Below are 15776 nucleotides of genomic sequence, written 5' to 3' on the forward strand. Positions count from 1 at the left end.
CGCCTTGCTGTTCTGAGGCTGGCTTTGAATTCCCTATCCTCCTGACTCAGCCTCCCGCACTTGGCTTGGAACTTGTTTTTGATCCATTTATCCATTTTATGTTTTTTTGATTGGGAAGTTTAATCTATTTGCATTTAAAGTAATTATTGGTTAAGAAGAATATGCTATTTCCACTTTGTCTTTAATTCATTGTTTTCTTTCTCTCTCATTCTCTTCTATAGTGTGTCTTTGATTTAAAAAACAATGAAAAGATAAACATTTTTCTTTCATGTAACTTATAGGTATTTTGATTGTGGTTACCACAGGGCTTCCATTAGATAGAGCAATCTATTTTAAGCTGATAACAACTTAATTTTTAAAAAATATTTTTTAGTGTTGACAGACCTTTATTTTATTCATTTATTTATATGCGGTGCTGAGAATTGAACCCAGTGCCTCACACATGTGAGGCAAGCACTCTACCATTGAGCCACAACCCCAGCCTCAACAATTTAATTTTAATTGCATGTAAAACTCAATAACATTTATTCTCCCCCCATACTTTATATTATTGCTGTCCCAATTTATTCCTCTTTATATTGTATAATTAACATTTTTCTTTGTTATAATTATTTTAAAGACTTTTTTCTTTTAACTCTAGAATTAAAGATTTATCTACCAATCTTAGAGTGAAATGCAATATTCTGTATTTGTTTTTGCTTGTGAGTCTTAAATTTTCTCATGCTTTGTGTTGCTGTTATACATCCTTTGTTTCAACTGAACAGCTCCCTTCAGCACTTCTCGTAAGGCAAATCTACTGGTGATGAATTCCTTCAACTTTTGTTTATCAGGAAAGTCTTTGTGTCTTCTCAATTTTTAAAGGACAGTTTTGTCAAGTAAAATAGTCTTGGTTGGCACTTTTTTTCTTGTAGCATTTTTAATACATCATTCTACTCCCTTCTGGCCTGCAAGGTTTTGGCTGGAAAATCTGCTGCTAGTTTAATAGGGGTTCTGATCATGATGAGTTGTTTTTCTCTTGCCACTTTCAAAATTCTTTGTCTTTGACCTTTGACAATTTATTATAATGAATTTCAGTGCGGATTTCTTTGGTTTCATTTAATTGAGACTCTTTGGAATTCCTGAATCTGGATGCCCACTTCCTTCTAAACCATTATTTCTTTGAATAAACTTTCTGGTCCCTCTTCTCTTTCTTCTCCTTCTTTGATTCTCATAATGTGTATGTTGGCCTACTTGATGATGTCTCATAAGTCCAAGTCCCTTATTTTAATTTTTTCTCATCTTTTTTCTTTTCCTCTAATTGGATAATTTCAGATGTCCCATCTTTGAGTTCACTAATTCTTTTTTCTAGTCTCCTGTTGAATTCTTCTATTGAAATTTTAGTTCAGTTATTCTTCTTATTCAGGATTTTTGTTTGAATTATTTTTAGAATTTTCTGTTTGATTGTTGAAACTCTCACTTTGTTCACCCATTATTCTCCTGAGTTCATTTGTCCCTTTTATCATAGTATTTTCAATTCTCTTCTGTAATTAATGTATCTCTGTTTTATTAGGGCTGATTTTTTGAAGTTTCATATTGTTTCTCTTTTGGATTGTGTTTCTTTGTTTCACCATGTTTTTTTTTTTGACTCTTTGTGTTGGTATCTATGCATTAGAAAAAAATAAAACAAAACAACAAAACATCACCTCTCCTAGTCTTTAAGGATTGACTTTATATAGAAGACCTTTCATTAAAAAACTCTGGTTAGAGTTTCTATAGTCCTCCCAAACTTTCATGTGAGTCAGACTGCCTTTTTATTCTTAAAATCCCCAGGCAGTATACTGGGCTTCATTAGTAGTACCCCAGATAGGCAAGACAAAAAACACTTCCTCAAATAGTATCCAGAAAAGTTGAAACTTTAAAATGTGTGGCCCAATTCTTTCCCTCTGAAGGTAGAAGTTCATTCCAAACCCCTCAGCCAGGAGGAGGAATGCCATTGTGAATATCTTTGTTCTAGCTCAAATCACTGACTTGTGTTTTTAGCCCCCAGTATTTTATCATGTGTTGTATCATGTCAGTGCTCCAATCCAGGTAACATAAGAGTCAGTCCCATGGGTAGCACTTGTGAAGGTTAAGACATTGGGTGAGTGTTTCAACTCATTCTTTCTGCAAAGAGAATCTGGGAGCTAGTTGTTCCCTTCTGTTTATATGATACTGTGCTGGGGATGGGAATTTTGGCAAGAGAGTGTTTAATTTTTCTACCAGTTTCAACGTGACTGCTTCAGTGTTGCTTAGGATGTAGGAACCTATAAACTAGTTTCTGGTATTTCTGTAAAGGGAATCCAGATATAGCTGTTATATTAGTGTGTCATGGGGAAGTGAGGGAGAGTCCAGGACTTCTAATTCTTCATCTAGCTGATATCATTGTCCTTTTCCTCTCTCCACCTTATTTAATAATACTGGGGATTGAACCCAGGGGCACTCTACCACTGGGCTGTATTCTCAGTCTTTAAAATTTTATTTTTATTTTGTTTTATTATTATTTTTAAAAATTTCAGACTTCCTAAGTTGCCAAGACTGGCTTGAATTTACTTGCAGTTCTTCTGCCTCAGGGTATCCAGCAGCTGGGATCACTAGCATGCACCACCACACCTGTCCTCTCTTTTATTTTGTAAGGATACTTTTGTCAGATATTGAATTCTTGGTTGAAGGGTTTTTCCTTTTTTAGAAATTTGAATATATCAACTCCAAAATTTCGGTTTGGCTCCTTCTTACACTTTATTTTCTGTTTTGGAAGACATTGTTTTCATGGTTTCCTTTAGTTCTTAATAATTTTTTTTTAACTTTTTAGGCATATTTAAAATGATTGGTTTAAAGTTGTTGGATGATAACTTTAATACCTAAAATTCCTCAGGAGCAGTTCCTATTTCTGTTTTTCTTGTCTATGGACCACAATCTTCTTTGCATGTTTAATTTTTTGTTGAAGAGTAGATATTTTGAATATTAAAATCTAGCAACTCTAGAAATTAGATTCTTCCCTCTTTACAGCATTGTTGCTGCTATTCTAGTTGTTTCTTTGTTTAGTGACATTTTTAAAACTAATTTTGTAAAGTCTATTTTTTCTCATGTGGGGCCACTTGGGTAATCTGTTCTGTTAGGTTAGTGGTCAAATAATATTTGATAGAAATTTCTTTAAATGCCAAGATTTAGGTTTTTCCTGGTTGAGCTTTCATCTGGGTACTGTAAACTTTGAATTAGTTTCAAGATTCTGAAAAAAAAATTGACTTTGATATTTTTACCACTTTCCTGCTTTTTGGAGGGATTTAACTTTGGAGTTCCTTATTGTGCTATTTTTTCAACATCAATCCTTAAAAGTATATACTTTTATTTTTCTAATAGCTTTACCAACAGGCTTCCAGTATTACAGATAATAGTTATTGTTTATTTCTTTATTTTTTAAAATTAAGAGCATCTCCAAATATGCATAAGTATTTCTATTTTGTAGGAGGAAAAAGAAAAGTAGAGTAATTGTATTATAATAATTTTAAGGATACTGTGATGTCTGGATTATTTAGAGTTAGTGTGATAAAATTAAATAAGTATTTATTGGATACTAAAAAAATCTTTAATAGATACCTCAGTACACTTGAGAATGAAATCAAGGGAATATTGGTAAAATTGGAATTTGAAGTGGAATATGAAACTATTTTTTTGTAGTAATTATATGTATCATTGAACTATCAGAAGGCCTAGATTCTTGATGCTTTTAGAAATTTCTTGGGTCCTACAAATTTGGAAGGACTAACTATAACACATAATTCCCTATGCATGATCATTTTATACTATGAACTTTAAAAGTACCAATGAATATTCATTGATAAATATTAGTTCCTATTTCTATAAATTGTTGTTATAGTTTGGATCTTAAATGTCTCCTCAAAGCCCACATGTTAAAGATTTGGTTGCTAGCTTGGAGTGCTACTGGAAGGTGAGGAACCTTTGTGGGTGGGATCTAGTGGATGGAAGTTAAGTCATTGAGAATGTGCCCTTGAGGGGCACTTTGAGACACTAGCCCCTCCCTGGCTCTCTTTCTGCATTCTAGCCACTGTGTGGTAAACTCATAGCTTCCTCTACCATGATATACTGTGCCACCATAGGCCCAAAGCAATGGGGCCAAGTGATTAGGGATTCAAACCTCTGAAATGGTGAGCAAAAATACATCTTTTCTCCTTTTAAGTCAGTTTTCTCTGGTATTTTGTCATAGGACCAAAAAAGCTGATTGAAGATAATAACTAAAAGGTAAAACAGAAAATCACAATCTGGAAACCTCAAAATAGGATCTGATATATATTAATGTTTTAAGTTTATTGAGCTGAAATGGCACTGGAGCAATAATTGGGAAGTCCTGGGAGTTTTTGCTGATATCCTTTTGGATTTCCTTCTTTGGTAAAATTACTTAAAACTTTTACCCATCATAAAACACAATGTAGTGGCTTAATTCTATATTTTTTAAGTGTATGTAATATGCTAGGAACTGTACTAGCTTAAAATATTTTCTCTCTCTCTCTCTCTCTCTCTCTCTCTCTCACACACACACACACACACACATACACATACACACTACACACACACACACACACACACACACACACACACACACAGTGTCTCCCTTGGCAAAGGTACACAAATAATTCCAGCCTACCACAACAAATATGCATCCGTAAGATACTCTTCAGTGTCCATGTAGATAAACTTTTTTTTTTTTCCTATGGGACAAACTTATAAAACCCACAGACTGCTTGGAGGTTTCTTAAAAGAAAGTTGATACCTGAGAATGTCCTTGAAGTATGGGGAAAGATGGGAAAGGCATGCTGGCAGAGAGAGTAGCATGAACAAGTTCAGGAAAGCATAAGCAGTCAGATAGTCCTAGTTCAACCTCAAATTCAAGGAGAGCACAAGAAACAAAGTTCAATGAGTCAAGTAGAAGTTAGGTTAAGGAAGAACTTGTTTTTGACCTGCTAAAAACCTTAATGCTATTGCAGAGGCAGTGGGGAGTAAACTGGAGTTTAAGCCAGGGAGTGATGTGGTTAGATTTCCTTATTGAATTTTGAGCTCTGAGAGTGTATTCTGCAGACTGGATACAAGAAGTAGTGAAGATGGTTTTAAGAACTGTGAGTCTGTGAATAGAGAACTCTGTTAGGAGTTCTATAATGTTAGACTAGTAAGATGAAGGTTTGAACTAGGACAGTGATGGCAGGTGATGTTTGAGGAAAGGACCTGAAACAGTAAAATGACAGGGTTGAGAAAGAGGGAAAGATGATTCCTGTAAGGGCACCAGGCCATTAATGATAGTAATACAAGAAGTGGGCTTTTTTTTTTTTTTTAATGTAGCGCATAGAAGGGAGACAACAATGAGTTTTGTTTAAAAAATACTGAGTTTAAGGTAATGTGGAATAGTCAGTAGGACATGAAAGTTTGAACCTCAGGTGAAAAATTAGGGCTAAAGGTTAGTATCTGAGATTGATTAACATAATACTCTAGCAAGGAAAGAAGGTAGTATACCAATTGACAGGAGGAACAAAACATTATTGATAAATGGAAGTCTAGAAAATGTACTTTGAGAGATTAATTATGCCACTCAAGTTTGAAGTCCTTGAGGGATGGAATTCTGTCTTCTTAATTTTTATATCCTCAGCATCTATTACCATGTCTGGTACCCAGTAGGCACTTAATGGATGTTTGTTGAATGAGTAAACTTTACCATCACATAACTAAAGACATTTTCAGATTCCACTGGAAGTCCTGCTGCTATTGTTACATGCTTTGATAGCTAATAATTAGCATCTATATTTAATTTGCCTAATCAAAAGCTAGAGGAGAAAGCTTAAATTCAATGTAAGAATATCTGTAGGAAAGAGAAATATGCTAACAATGAATTTATAGGGACCAGCTAGTTTAACTTCTGTTTCATAGATTGCTTCTGTTTTAGGGTGGATTGTAGAATGGACTAGAGTCAAACAGGATATGACAGATGAATACACCATATAGACAAATATTTAAATATGATTTTATAGTTTTATTTTAAAAATGGTTGAACAGAATATATAATAATATATAATTATCTTTGATTTTTAGCTTTCAGTGCATTTATAAGGAATAAAAAGACCACAGAATAATCTTTAATTTATGAAACCGACAGTATTTTAGAAGTTGAAATATGATCTTCTGCCTCTAAAAATCTAATAATTAGTGGCTCATCAATGATTCTCTAAATGTTACTTGTGATCTTTGAACTCTTCTCCATTCTCATTTTTTTTGATCCTGTTTTCTGAAGATCAGCTGTGTAGGACACACAGGTATTAACACAGCTGGCTTGATGATGACAATTCTGTCCATATCGCCTTCTTGTGTGCCATCATTCATATTGTTCAGTGTCGTTCTGACCTAGACAAGCTAGGAATGGTACTCCAGCTCAAGAGGGATTTAAAAACCTTGACAACTAAACATAAGAGACTGCAGAGTGTCATGTACATATGCTTAACAGCTTTTAGCTTAAACAGATCTAAATAAATAATTTCACTGTGCATCTGTCTTTATTTTTTTTGGAATAATTTGCCCTAGGATAGGAAGTATCTCTATATGAAGGACTTGTAACAATTTGTAAATACATTTCTCTGTACTTAAGTGTGGGTTTTGGTGTTTGTTAAAATAGTCAAGGTCATGATAATCTGCTTGTGAGGGGTATTCTTGGTATGTAGCTACACCACAGATGTATCATGTCTGTCTAGTGTCTTTATAAGATGTTCATGATTAAATCACCCTATTTTCCAGCTTGATAATTTGATTGGAGTGGTCAGTGTTTCAGATCTTTAATTGGTATGTGGCCAGCTTCATAATTTGATTCAAGAGATCAGTTTTTTTTTAGTTCCATAATTGGGATGTAACTGTAATGTGTAGGGTGGTTGTGGTGGCAGGTTTTGCCTTCTTTTCTGATGACAGCAGCTGGCATTCTGGAGCTGGTCCTGCTCCAGAGTTGTATGGTTAAGTTAAATAATCTGCCAGCAAAAGAACACTAGTTTCTCACTCCTGATTTTCAAATTTTGAGTTTTTATGCTTGCTGCAGTGCCCATGGAGTGCCTACCTCTGTGGAGAGAGTGCCTAGGTCTCTTGCTAGTAGGCATAAAGCATAGCAGGAACTATTGCATTCATCATGGGACATAATGTTTGGTGATCTTCCATGTGAAATTGTGACTGTTGTATATGGATGATTGCTACACAGGTAACTAGTTTCTCAGCAAAATTTGTGTGTTTGTGTGTGTGTGTGTGTGTGTGTGTGTATATGAGAGAGAGAGAGAGAGGAAGAAAGGGAGAGAGTGTGTGTGTGTGTGTGTGAGAAAGAGAGAGACAGCAAGAGAGAGAGAGAGAGAGAGAGAGAGAGAGAGAGTGTGCACACAAGCATGGACACAAGAGAATGAGCACATGAATGAATGAGGATACCCAAAGATACTAGGAGACTAGAGGAGAATAATGCTGACTGCAAAACCACATTAATGGAACTCTGTTTTTGCTGATATTGCCAGACAAAAGACAGAGTGGGGAAAATAATGGTTTTTAGGTAGGAAAATGGAATGAATACCAAGATCTTAATTTCTTAAGTGATAAATGGTCAATGTGTAGATATTAAGAGGCATTATTGTTTGATGTTAAATGCTCTGGACTCAGTATTCTCATATTAGGGATGGCAATAGCTATTCACAAGGTGGATAACAGAATCAAGTGGAATTATGTGGAATGTACTTTGATAAGTATGAAGTATATAAGAAGTACTAGTGATATTATTACAAACAAATAGTACAATTATCTGTTCATTTAATTCATTAAATACTTAAGAAAAAGGAAAAGAAGGGAAATACCCATTTAGATATAACTGTTCAGTTCCTGATGTCATTTTCATTCCATTGCCATACTTTAATCCCTCCTTCTATCACTGGGTACATATCAGAATCTTGGAACTGTCTAAATATCTTTAAAAAATTATTTTCTTGTTTTTCTGCACTGTAGACTCCGTGAGCTTGGATGATATTCTTGTCTGATCATGTTCTTAAGAGCCTCTTTATGCATAGTGTCTTCCTTGCTTCTAATATTATTACAAAGTGGTTAACTCTGGCTGGCTTCCTTCTCTTTGTATTTATATAAGCCTCTCTAGTGTGCCTGTTATAATTGTTTAACCAGATTATCTGTTAATTAGTTATTACAATAGGTGGTCAGTAGCTGTGCCAGAAAAGTTAGGCTCAGTCAAGTTGTGTACTAGACCATGTAATATTTGAAAATATGTCAGAATTGGTGCACTCATATCATAAAATGCTTAGAAAAAAGGATCCAGAAAGTGTCTCTGAGATGGCACCTGTGTTGGTGATACAAGATTGATTGACTTATAAATTATTTGTAGATCCCTGCAAGAGAATAACAACTTAGACGGGCTTTTTGGGTGGTAGCAAATATTGTGTTTGCTTCTGTACCTTTAGGACAGTAGCTGAACAACTTTTTCCATAATGCTCTAGACAATAAATGTTTTAGGCTTGGGACCCATATAGCATTTATCTTAACTACTCACCTATGCCATTGCAGCAGCAAAGGGATTATGTGTGATAGGTAAACAAATGGGTGTGGTTGTGCTCCAGTAAAACTTAATAGGTGGGCTAGTTTGGTACCTGGGTTGTAATGCCTGCTACACACTGCTCTCTGGTGTGAAGGCTGAAAAGTAGCATCTACTCTGCTATAGTAGGAAGAAAATAAAGTAAAAAGGAGAAGGTAAAACAATAAGGATCATTGGCAGTGAAAGAATGCACAAAGAAGGGAATAGGACAAAGGAAGGCAGAAACATGGAGGCAAATATATGGTGTACACAGGATGATTGTAGGAAATACGGTAGAGGTCTCTATTTGTATTGGAATATTTCTGGTAAAAGGTTATTGTGAAGCCCCTGAAGCCATACTAGGTTGAAGTAAATAAAATTTTAGACAAATTAATAAGAGTATGATGTAAAGCCCTGTTATCAGTTGTTTTTCCCAGGCATTCAAGATTCAGGCAAAGTATATATCTTCTTACATGTGTTTTTAAGTCTATTTTAGTTTTTACATACAATCTTTACTTCTTCAGTCTTGCCATCTGTTGTTTGATGTTTTAAAAAATTCCAGGGAGATTTATAGCTGTGCATGATAAAAGATGGAGGTTCACATTTTAAGAGCTGAGCAATTTTTCTAGAAATGACTAACTTCATAGTTGTTATATATAGCAAAAATCACTTTTTTTGGTATTATGGTACAAGTACAGAAAATTAGAAAACAGATTGATGACTTGTTAGTAAAGGTTAATCAGAGGAATAGGAATAGATTCATAAGTATGTATCATATGGGTCTTGTGGAACTGAATTATTATAATACAGTATATTTTAAAAGATATATCTCTTGAAATACCTATTTTCCATGACAATATTTTTATTTTTGAGCAAATTTCATTTATTTTTCTCTTTATATGTCTCTTGTTTCCTATGACCTGTTAGAAATATCTTTTAAAAGGAAGTACCAAGAAAGGATGAAACTAAACTGCTTTCTAAAAATAAAAAGCTCAGAGCTATTGTTCTTTATTCTTTTTAAAATATTAAGAAATTGTACAGTTTTATAGGTTGTTATAAGAATGTATAAAAATTGATAGTTGAGATTTATATGTGAAAGTCTATGAAAAATTCATTATATTTAAAAATGAATTATTAAGACATTTTGAAGTAGAAAATATTGTATATATGTTTTTACCACTGACATCTATAAATAAATAGGAGTGAAAGGATATAGAATCTTGTTTTTAAGATGAATAGTGATGTGTTGTAAGCAGAATTAAAGGCTGGGCTTTTCAGATTATGATTTTTATTTATGGACAGGTGACTTATAGTTGTTTTTTTTAATCAAATTCATGTTAGAATATGAACTTTAAAAGGTGAACTTACTTTTTCCTTTAGGAAATATAATTTTACTCTTCTAATATTATTCCAAAAATTTTAGCAATAAGGAGTTTGCTCTATATTCTCATTCTTGAAAAGAATATATATATATATATATATATATATATATTTTTTTTTGGTCTAGTGGGCAGTGTTTCCTAAAGAGATTCCACATTCCTTTTTTCAAAAAATATTTTAGTTGCTCGGTTAGGAGCCTTCCTGTTCTATCTTTTCATAAAAAAACTTAATGTAGCAAGATGAGAGTCCTTTCTTCCTGCTCTGTGTTGATTTGTTCCCTGGTTGTCCTTGTTCACACCCTGAAATTCAGACTTGCCTTTTGCATTCTTTCTGAACAGATTTTCCTTTTCACCCTTATCTTTTTCTCTTCCTTATCCTCTTTCCTGCCTGCTCCATTATATTTTTGCTTGTCCTAGTGTCAGTTATTTGTATTCTCTCAACATGATGCTTTCATTCTCTTTTTTTTCATCAAATTAAAATAAGTTCTAGACAATTCCTTTTCAAGACTTTTTAAAAAAACGTTTTCTAGAAATATTTGTAGAACATTTTAGGTGCCTTTTCTCAAGATTTGTTTCATTTAAAAATGGAGAAAAACTCTTACAGTTTTTGTAGAAATATTTGTGATACTTCATCTGTTATTTATCTTAGGTCACTGTCTCTTGAAGGCACTGCCAACTTTCAACAGAAAATTTATAGCTAAACAAAAGTATTAACACATGCATATTAAGCCATGCATGATGGCACATGCCTATGGTCTCAGCTACTCCTGGTCCTGGTTACTTAAGAGGTTGCTGCAGAGGGATCATGAGACCCGGAGTTCAATGTTAGCCTGAGGAACACGGTGAAACCCCACTTCCAAGCAACCAGAAAAACCTTAAATACATGCATATTATTCAAATAGCTTTCTTAATTACAATGTCCATCATTAGGTATATCAAAAAACAGCTGCATTTGAAGGTTTTAATAAATTTAATACAAAGAATTATTTGGCAAATTAAGTGATGTAATAGTAAAAATATTAAAATGACAATAATCATTATTTTAAGTGCCAAATGTACTTAAGTGTGTAAAGTGCTTAATATTGCTCGGAAGTTATTTAGTGAATATAAAATGTGGCTTATTGTTTACTGTATGTCAAGCTTCATGGGTGAAGTATGACGCCTGATTTTAATCATGTTAAAGGACCTCCAGTGCTTGAACTGTGTAGTGGGTTATACCTACATTGCTTATGGTGCCCCCCCAACCCACATTAGCAATCTGCTTTTGTACTTTGACATCCAGGATTTCCCTAGTGAATTTTGTCACAGAAAAAAGAGAATCATCAATATCGCAGTTAAACTTGACTTTCAAAGCTAATAGTATCTCATTTGGGGGCTCAAATTTAATAAATTTTCTTTGATTCTGGGTGAGTTTTTAAACATCAAACAATGAATTGGCCAGGGTGCAGTAAAATATTTAGATCTATTGACTATGGTTCAGAAGGGTAGAAGGCAAAACACTAGTGGTTTGATGTTGATAAATTCTCAGTACCTTAATCCACATTAATGTTTTCTTTTATCTGAGTGCACATTGGTGACAAAAAAGCAAGAGAGAAAGTATCCATACATATAAAATATGAAATCTAAAGCACATATATTATATTGTACAATATGATTTGCTTTGTTATGCTAAGTAAGTTTAGTAGCATTCTCATCCTAATTGAAGACTCTGGAAAATGTTACAGATAAATATATAGTCTGAATTGGAACTCTAGTGTGCATATAGTACTCACTCTATTATAAAATTTTCATTGTAATATATTTTGCAGTATACACTTTCACATTCATGTATTGACAGGAAGTCTTGAGATCAACTTGGGGAATATAAAGATTCTTATACCCATAGATAGCCTGAACAATTAAAAAATCTCATAATGTTTGTGTTTGCTGGTTTAGGGAAATGCTTTGGAGTATGATAATTTTGTGAGATATTTATATAATGTAATTTATATATTAAAAAACAATTCAAGAAGTTTTATAAGCTGCTCAAGTAAAATAGGAAAATGGAATTTTTTTTAAAAAAACCTTACATTATTGCCAAGTTACATTTGAAGCTGCTCAGATAAAACTAGAGATATAAATACATTTATTTGGGTAGTTAATGTTATTTTTTAATTATCTCCATTCTTGATCTTTGCTATCTCATAAAGAACTGTTTTCTCATGTGTCTGAAAGCTAATTGTATAATATTTATCAAATATATGGTAGCAAGAATTAAATTTTTAAAAACAGATTCAAGCATTAGAAGTTAGAAAACATGCCTGTATATGAAAAGTAGTGTAATTAAACTGTATGTTTAAAAATTAAAGCTTACTTCTCCTAATTGCAACCTAGACAGTGGATTTATTAATAAGGCTTTCCCTAAATTTGGAAATTAAAATCCCAAATACCTGTTTCTGAGCATTTCCCTCCAACTCAGGAGCATTTCCTAATTTGTCCAGTAGGTGGCAGTGTGATATCAACTGCCTATTATTTCATTCTGGCTGGAGAATTGGTGTTTCTCCTGTGTCTGTGAAGTGCTTGTATTGTTACCTTTCTGAATACTTAAATTATAGTACAAATACTACTGATTTTATCTCATTTACCTTTCAAGGAAGTTGTGCAACCAAGTTGATTTACATGTTTTTCATTGTTAAAACTCACATTTAATAAAATCTTAGAATTTTAGAAGAGTAAAAAGGGTAAACAAACCTCTTATTTGTATATTTTTAAGTATCCTTTTGTGTATATTTGTTTTTATTCCAAGGTACATACTAGTGAAGTTTTTCTTTTTTGAAGAAACCTAATAACTGTTGGTTTAATATATTAGTTAATATCAATTAAAAATATTATTAAGAAAGTGATAATAATTAAGGAGATTGTTGTTTGCTTTTGATTTTTTGAATGTGTTTTTTTTTCTTTCCTTTTTATTTTCAGGGTGGAACTGTGAAAAAATAATTCAAAACCTCTTGATCAGAAGAGCTCCAGTGACTCTTCTTCCCCTTCTTCATTTTGAGCAGGAGGATGCTTTTTCTTCTTAACATTCTCCCCCAGCACTCTGAATTAGAGATTTATTTGCAACGAAAAATCAATTAGTCCTAAATTTATTCATGGATTTCAGGTCCAGCGATCAATGCAAGTCCACTCAGTGGGCTCAAGGGGACCCAGTTCATCCCAGTTAATGTGTCTGAAGGGGAATTACCATTGATGCTGTTTTTTTCCCTTTAGGTCAGAGATCAGATCTCGCTGTCACGGACTGCAGCAAGTAGGAATGACTTCACCCTGCAGCTACCCAAACTGCACCTGGAGACCTTTGCAATGGAGGGGCTCAAGGGCGGGCCAGAGGTTGTAGCATGCCAGGTTAGAGTCTAAATAACATTGTTTGCTACTGAGACATATAGAAAAATAAATTGCACTAACTAGAGAGAATGAAAGCCTAGAAGTATTGTGAATAATTTAAAGGAGATGCAAATAAATTTTTCTTCTATTATGTAGCAGTATAGTTCACACATAGAATTTTTTTTAAAAGCCTAGAACTAGCCTATTAAAAGAATCCAGAAAAGTATTTTTACAAAGGAAAAAATGTGTATTTTACAGCAAAGTGCAGTGTTAAAAGAATATATTTTCCTATCAGTGGTGGACAATAAGACACTAAACAGTTATCTCTTTAAGCTAGTCTCTATTTGTTGCTCTTGCTGTTTTAAATCACTTTAGATTAAAGTTACTAAGACAAATGCCTGAAAATTTTCAATGTTAAATCCAGAATATGTCCAATATTCTAATGTGGCAATTTAATTTCAACAAAACTAGAACCTAACTGTATTGTATTGAAGACTACATTAGCCTTTAACATTTAGTTTTATAAAGTATTATAATATGTGCAAACCAGGTCATTTTATTTGTAAACTCAAAACACCAACTCATAAAACTTCACATAACTTTAAAATAGACTTAATAAAGAAACTTATTTTCATTCATTTTCAAATGTTTAGATATCCTGTTCTGTGTCATTATTGTACTTTTGTGAAAATGACTTTCCTTAAACTCTCTTTTTTCATTAGAAAAGACTAAATTCCGCATGTGTTACTCTCCTTGTAATATCCATACCTTCATTAGAAGTTATCCATGTTATGTAAATAATAGGAAGACTGATATGCCAAAAGAGTTGTCCTCATTCACTAGCACTCCAGATTTTCCCATGTGTTTCAAAGAGAAATATCTTTTAAAACTCAGTCCTTGTTTTGAATTTTAAAATAATATTTTTTATTCTTCAATTTATGACCCTGTGGAATTTTAATTTTTTTACAAAATTAATGTGAGTCCATGTGGATCTGTGTTCATTTTTTTACATGCTCCATACCCTAATTTAATCTGTTATTAGTTCCTAAATTAATGCTCTACAAAGAAAAAAATACTCATTGAGTCTTTCATTATGCCTATCTATCTATCCATCCATCCATCCATCCATCCATCCATCCACAACTAAGCATAAAATATTTTCATTTTATTTTATAGGATAGAATCCTGTACTATTATTAAGGACAAAATTAAAATGTTTATTTTAAATATGTTAACTAGTATTTATAAGAATTCACTGAAACCATAAATACTATGTGATTTGAGATTTTTCTAGAGGTTAAAAAATAGTTCTTTACTTGGCTATCTTGATTCAGAATTTCATTGGGCTTAGTATTTGTCATAATGCATAAATGAAGAATTCTCCCAAACTAGGTTTTAGTAATTTGAAAGGAAACCGATTCCTAGGAATGCTATTTTGCGGGGCAGATCATGAACTCTTTATGGTTCTGGTGTCTATGAATAGCAAGAAGGAAATGTAAGAGACCTGCAGTTAAAATTACCATCTCTTCCAGGTTCTGATAAAAATAATTCTGTGTATCTAAATGCTTAGTTAAGTTTTTCAATAACATGCTATAATATATATTATAGTTAGAAAATTAGAAGACAATCAATAATAATAGCTACCATTTCAGTAAAAACTTAATATGTACCAGACACTACAATATGTCTTAATTCTCATACTGGGCCTATAAGATAGTTGTCTCTGTCTCCATTTTACAGTGGACAAACAACCACCACAACAGGTAACTCTCTTCAGATCAACACAAGTAAATGGCGGACTCTAGAGCCTGGATTTAAGTCTAAAAGTAGTTGACTGCAAAGTCGAACTAGTAAATCTCACACTAAAGAATTTAGACACATATGGTAAATGCTAAGCATAAAATCTTGGAAATCTGTAATAGTTTTTCTTCCATTTGTAAAATATTAATTATGCATCTGTATGTGATGTAGGCCAAGTTTTGTGTTGTATTTTAGACAATTTATGGATAAAAACTGTTTCCATTTGATAGACTAATAGTATGAAAATGTACTTTTTACCTTTTGCAGTATAAAAGTCTGTATTTGTGCTGTGGCTACTTATTCAGGAATTCAGTATTTTAAAAATTTATCTAACAAATAAAAACTGGGGCCAGAGTTGTGGCTTAGTGTAGAGCACTTGTCTAGCATGTGTGAGGCACTGGGTGTGATCCCCAGCATCACATAAAGATAAACAAATAAAATAAAGGGATTGTGTACATCTACAACTAAAAAATATTTTTTAAAATTGTACATATTTATGAGGCACACTGATATTTGATACATGTATACAATTCATCATGATTAAATCAGGATAATTTATGTATATATCTGTGTATATATATATATGTATACACACATATCACCTCAAACATTATTTCTGTGTTGAGAAC

The 15776-nt window shown here is 33.0% G+C and overlaps 1 protein-coding gene across 2 annotated transcripts in view; it reads left to right on the plus strand.

Moving 5' to 3' along the window:
- Ccdc171 (coiled-coil domain containing 171) overlaps positions 1-15776 on the plus strand; it is a 357480-nt gene that overhangs the window by 257942 nt on the left and 83762 nt on the right. For both annotated transcript variants that reach the window (XM_026398594.2, XM_077797862.1), the window contains exon 23: positions 13237-13368. In XM_026398594.2, coding sequence (XP_026254379.2) covers positions 13237-13368 — 132 coding nt within the window. The remainder of the gene's footprint in view (positions 1-13236; positions 13369-15776) is intronic.

The sequence above is a fragment of the Urocitellus parryii genome, chromosome 4, assembly GCF_045843805.1.
Source record: "Urocitellus parryii isolate mUroPar1 chromosome 4, mUroPar1.hap1, whole genome shotgun sequence".
NCBI lineage: Eukaryota > Metazoa > Chordata > Mammalia > Rodentia > Sciuridae > Urocitellus > Urocitellus parryii.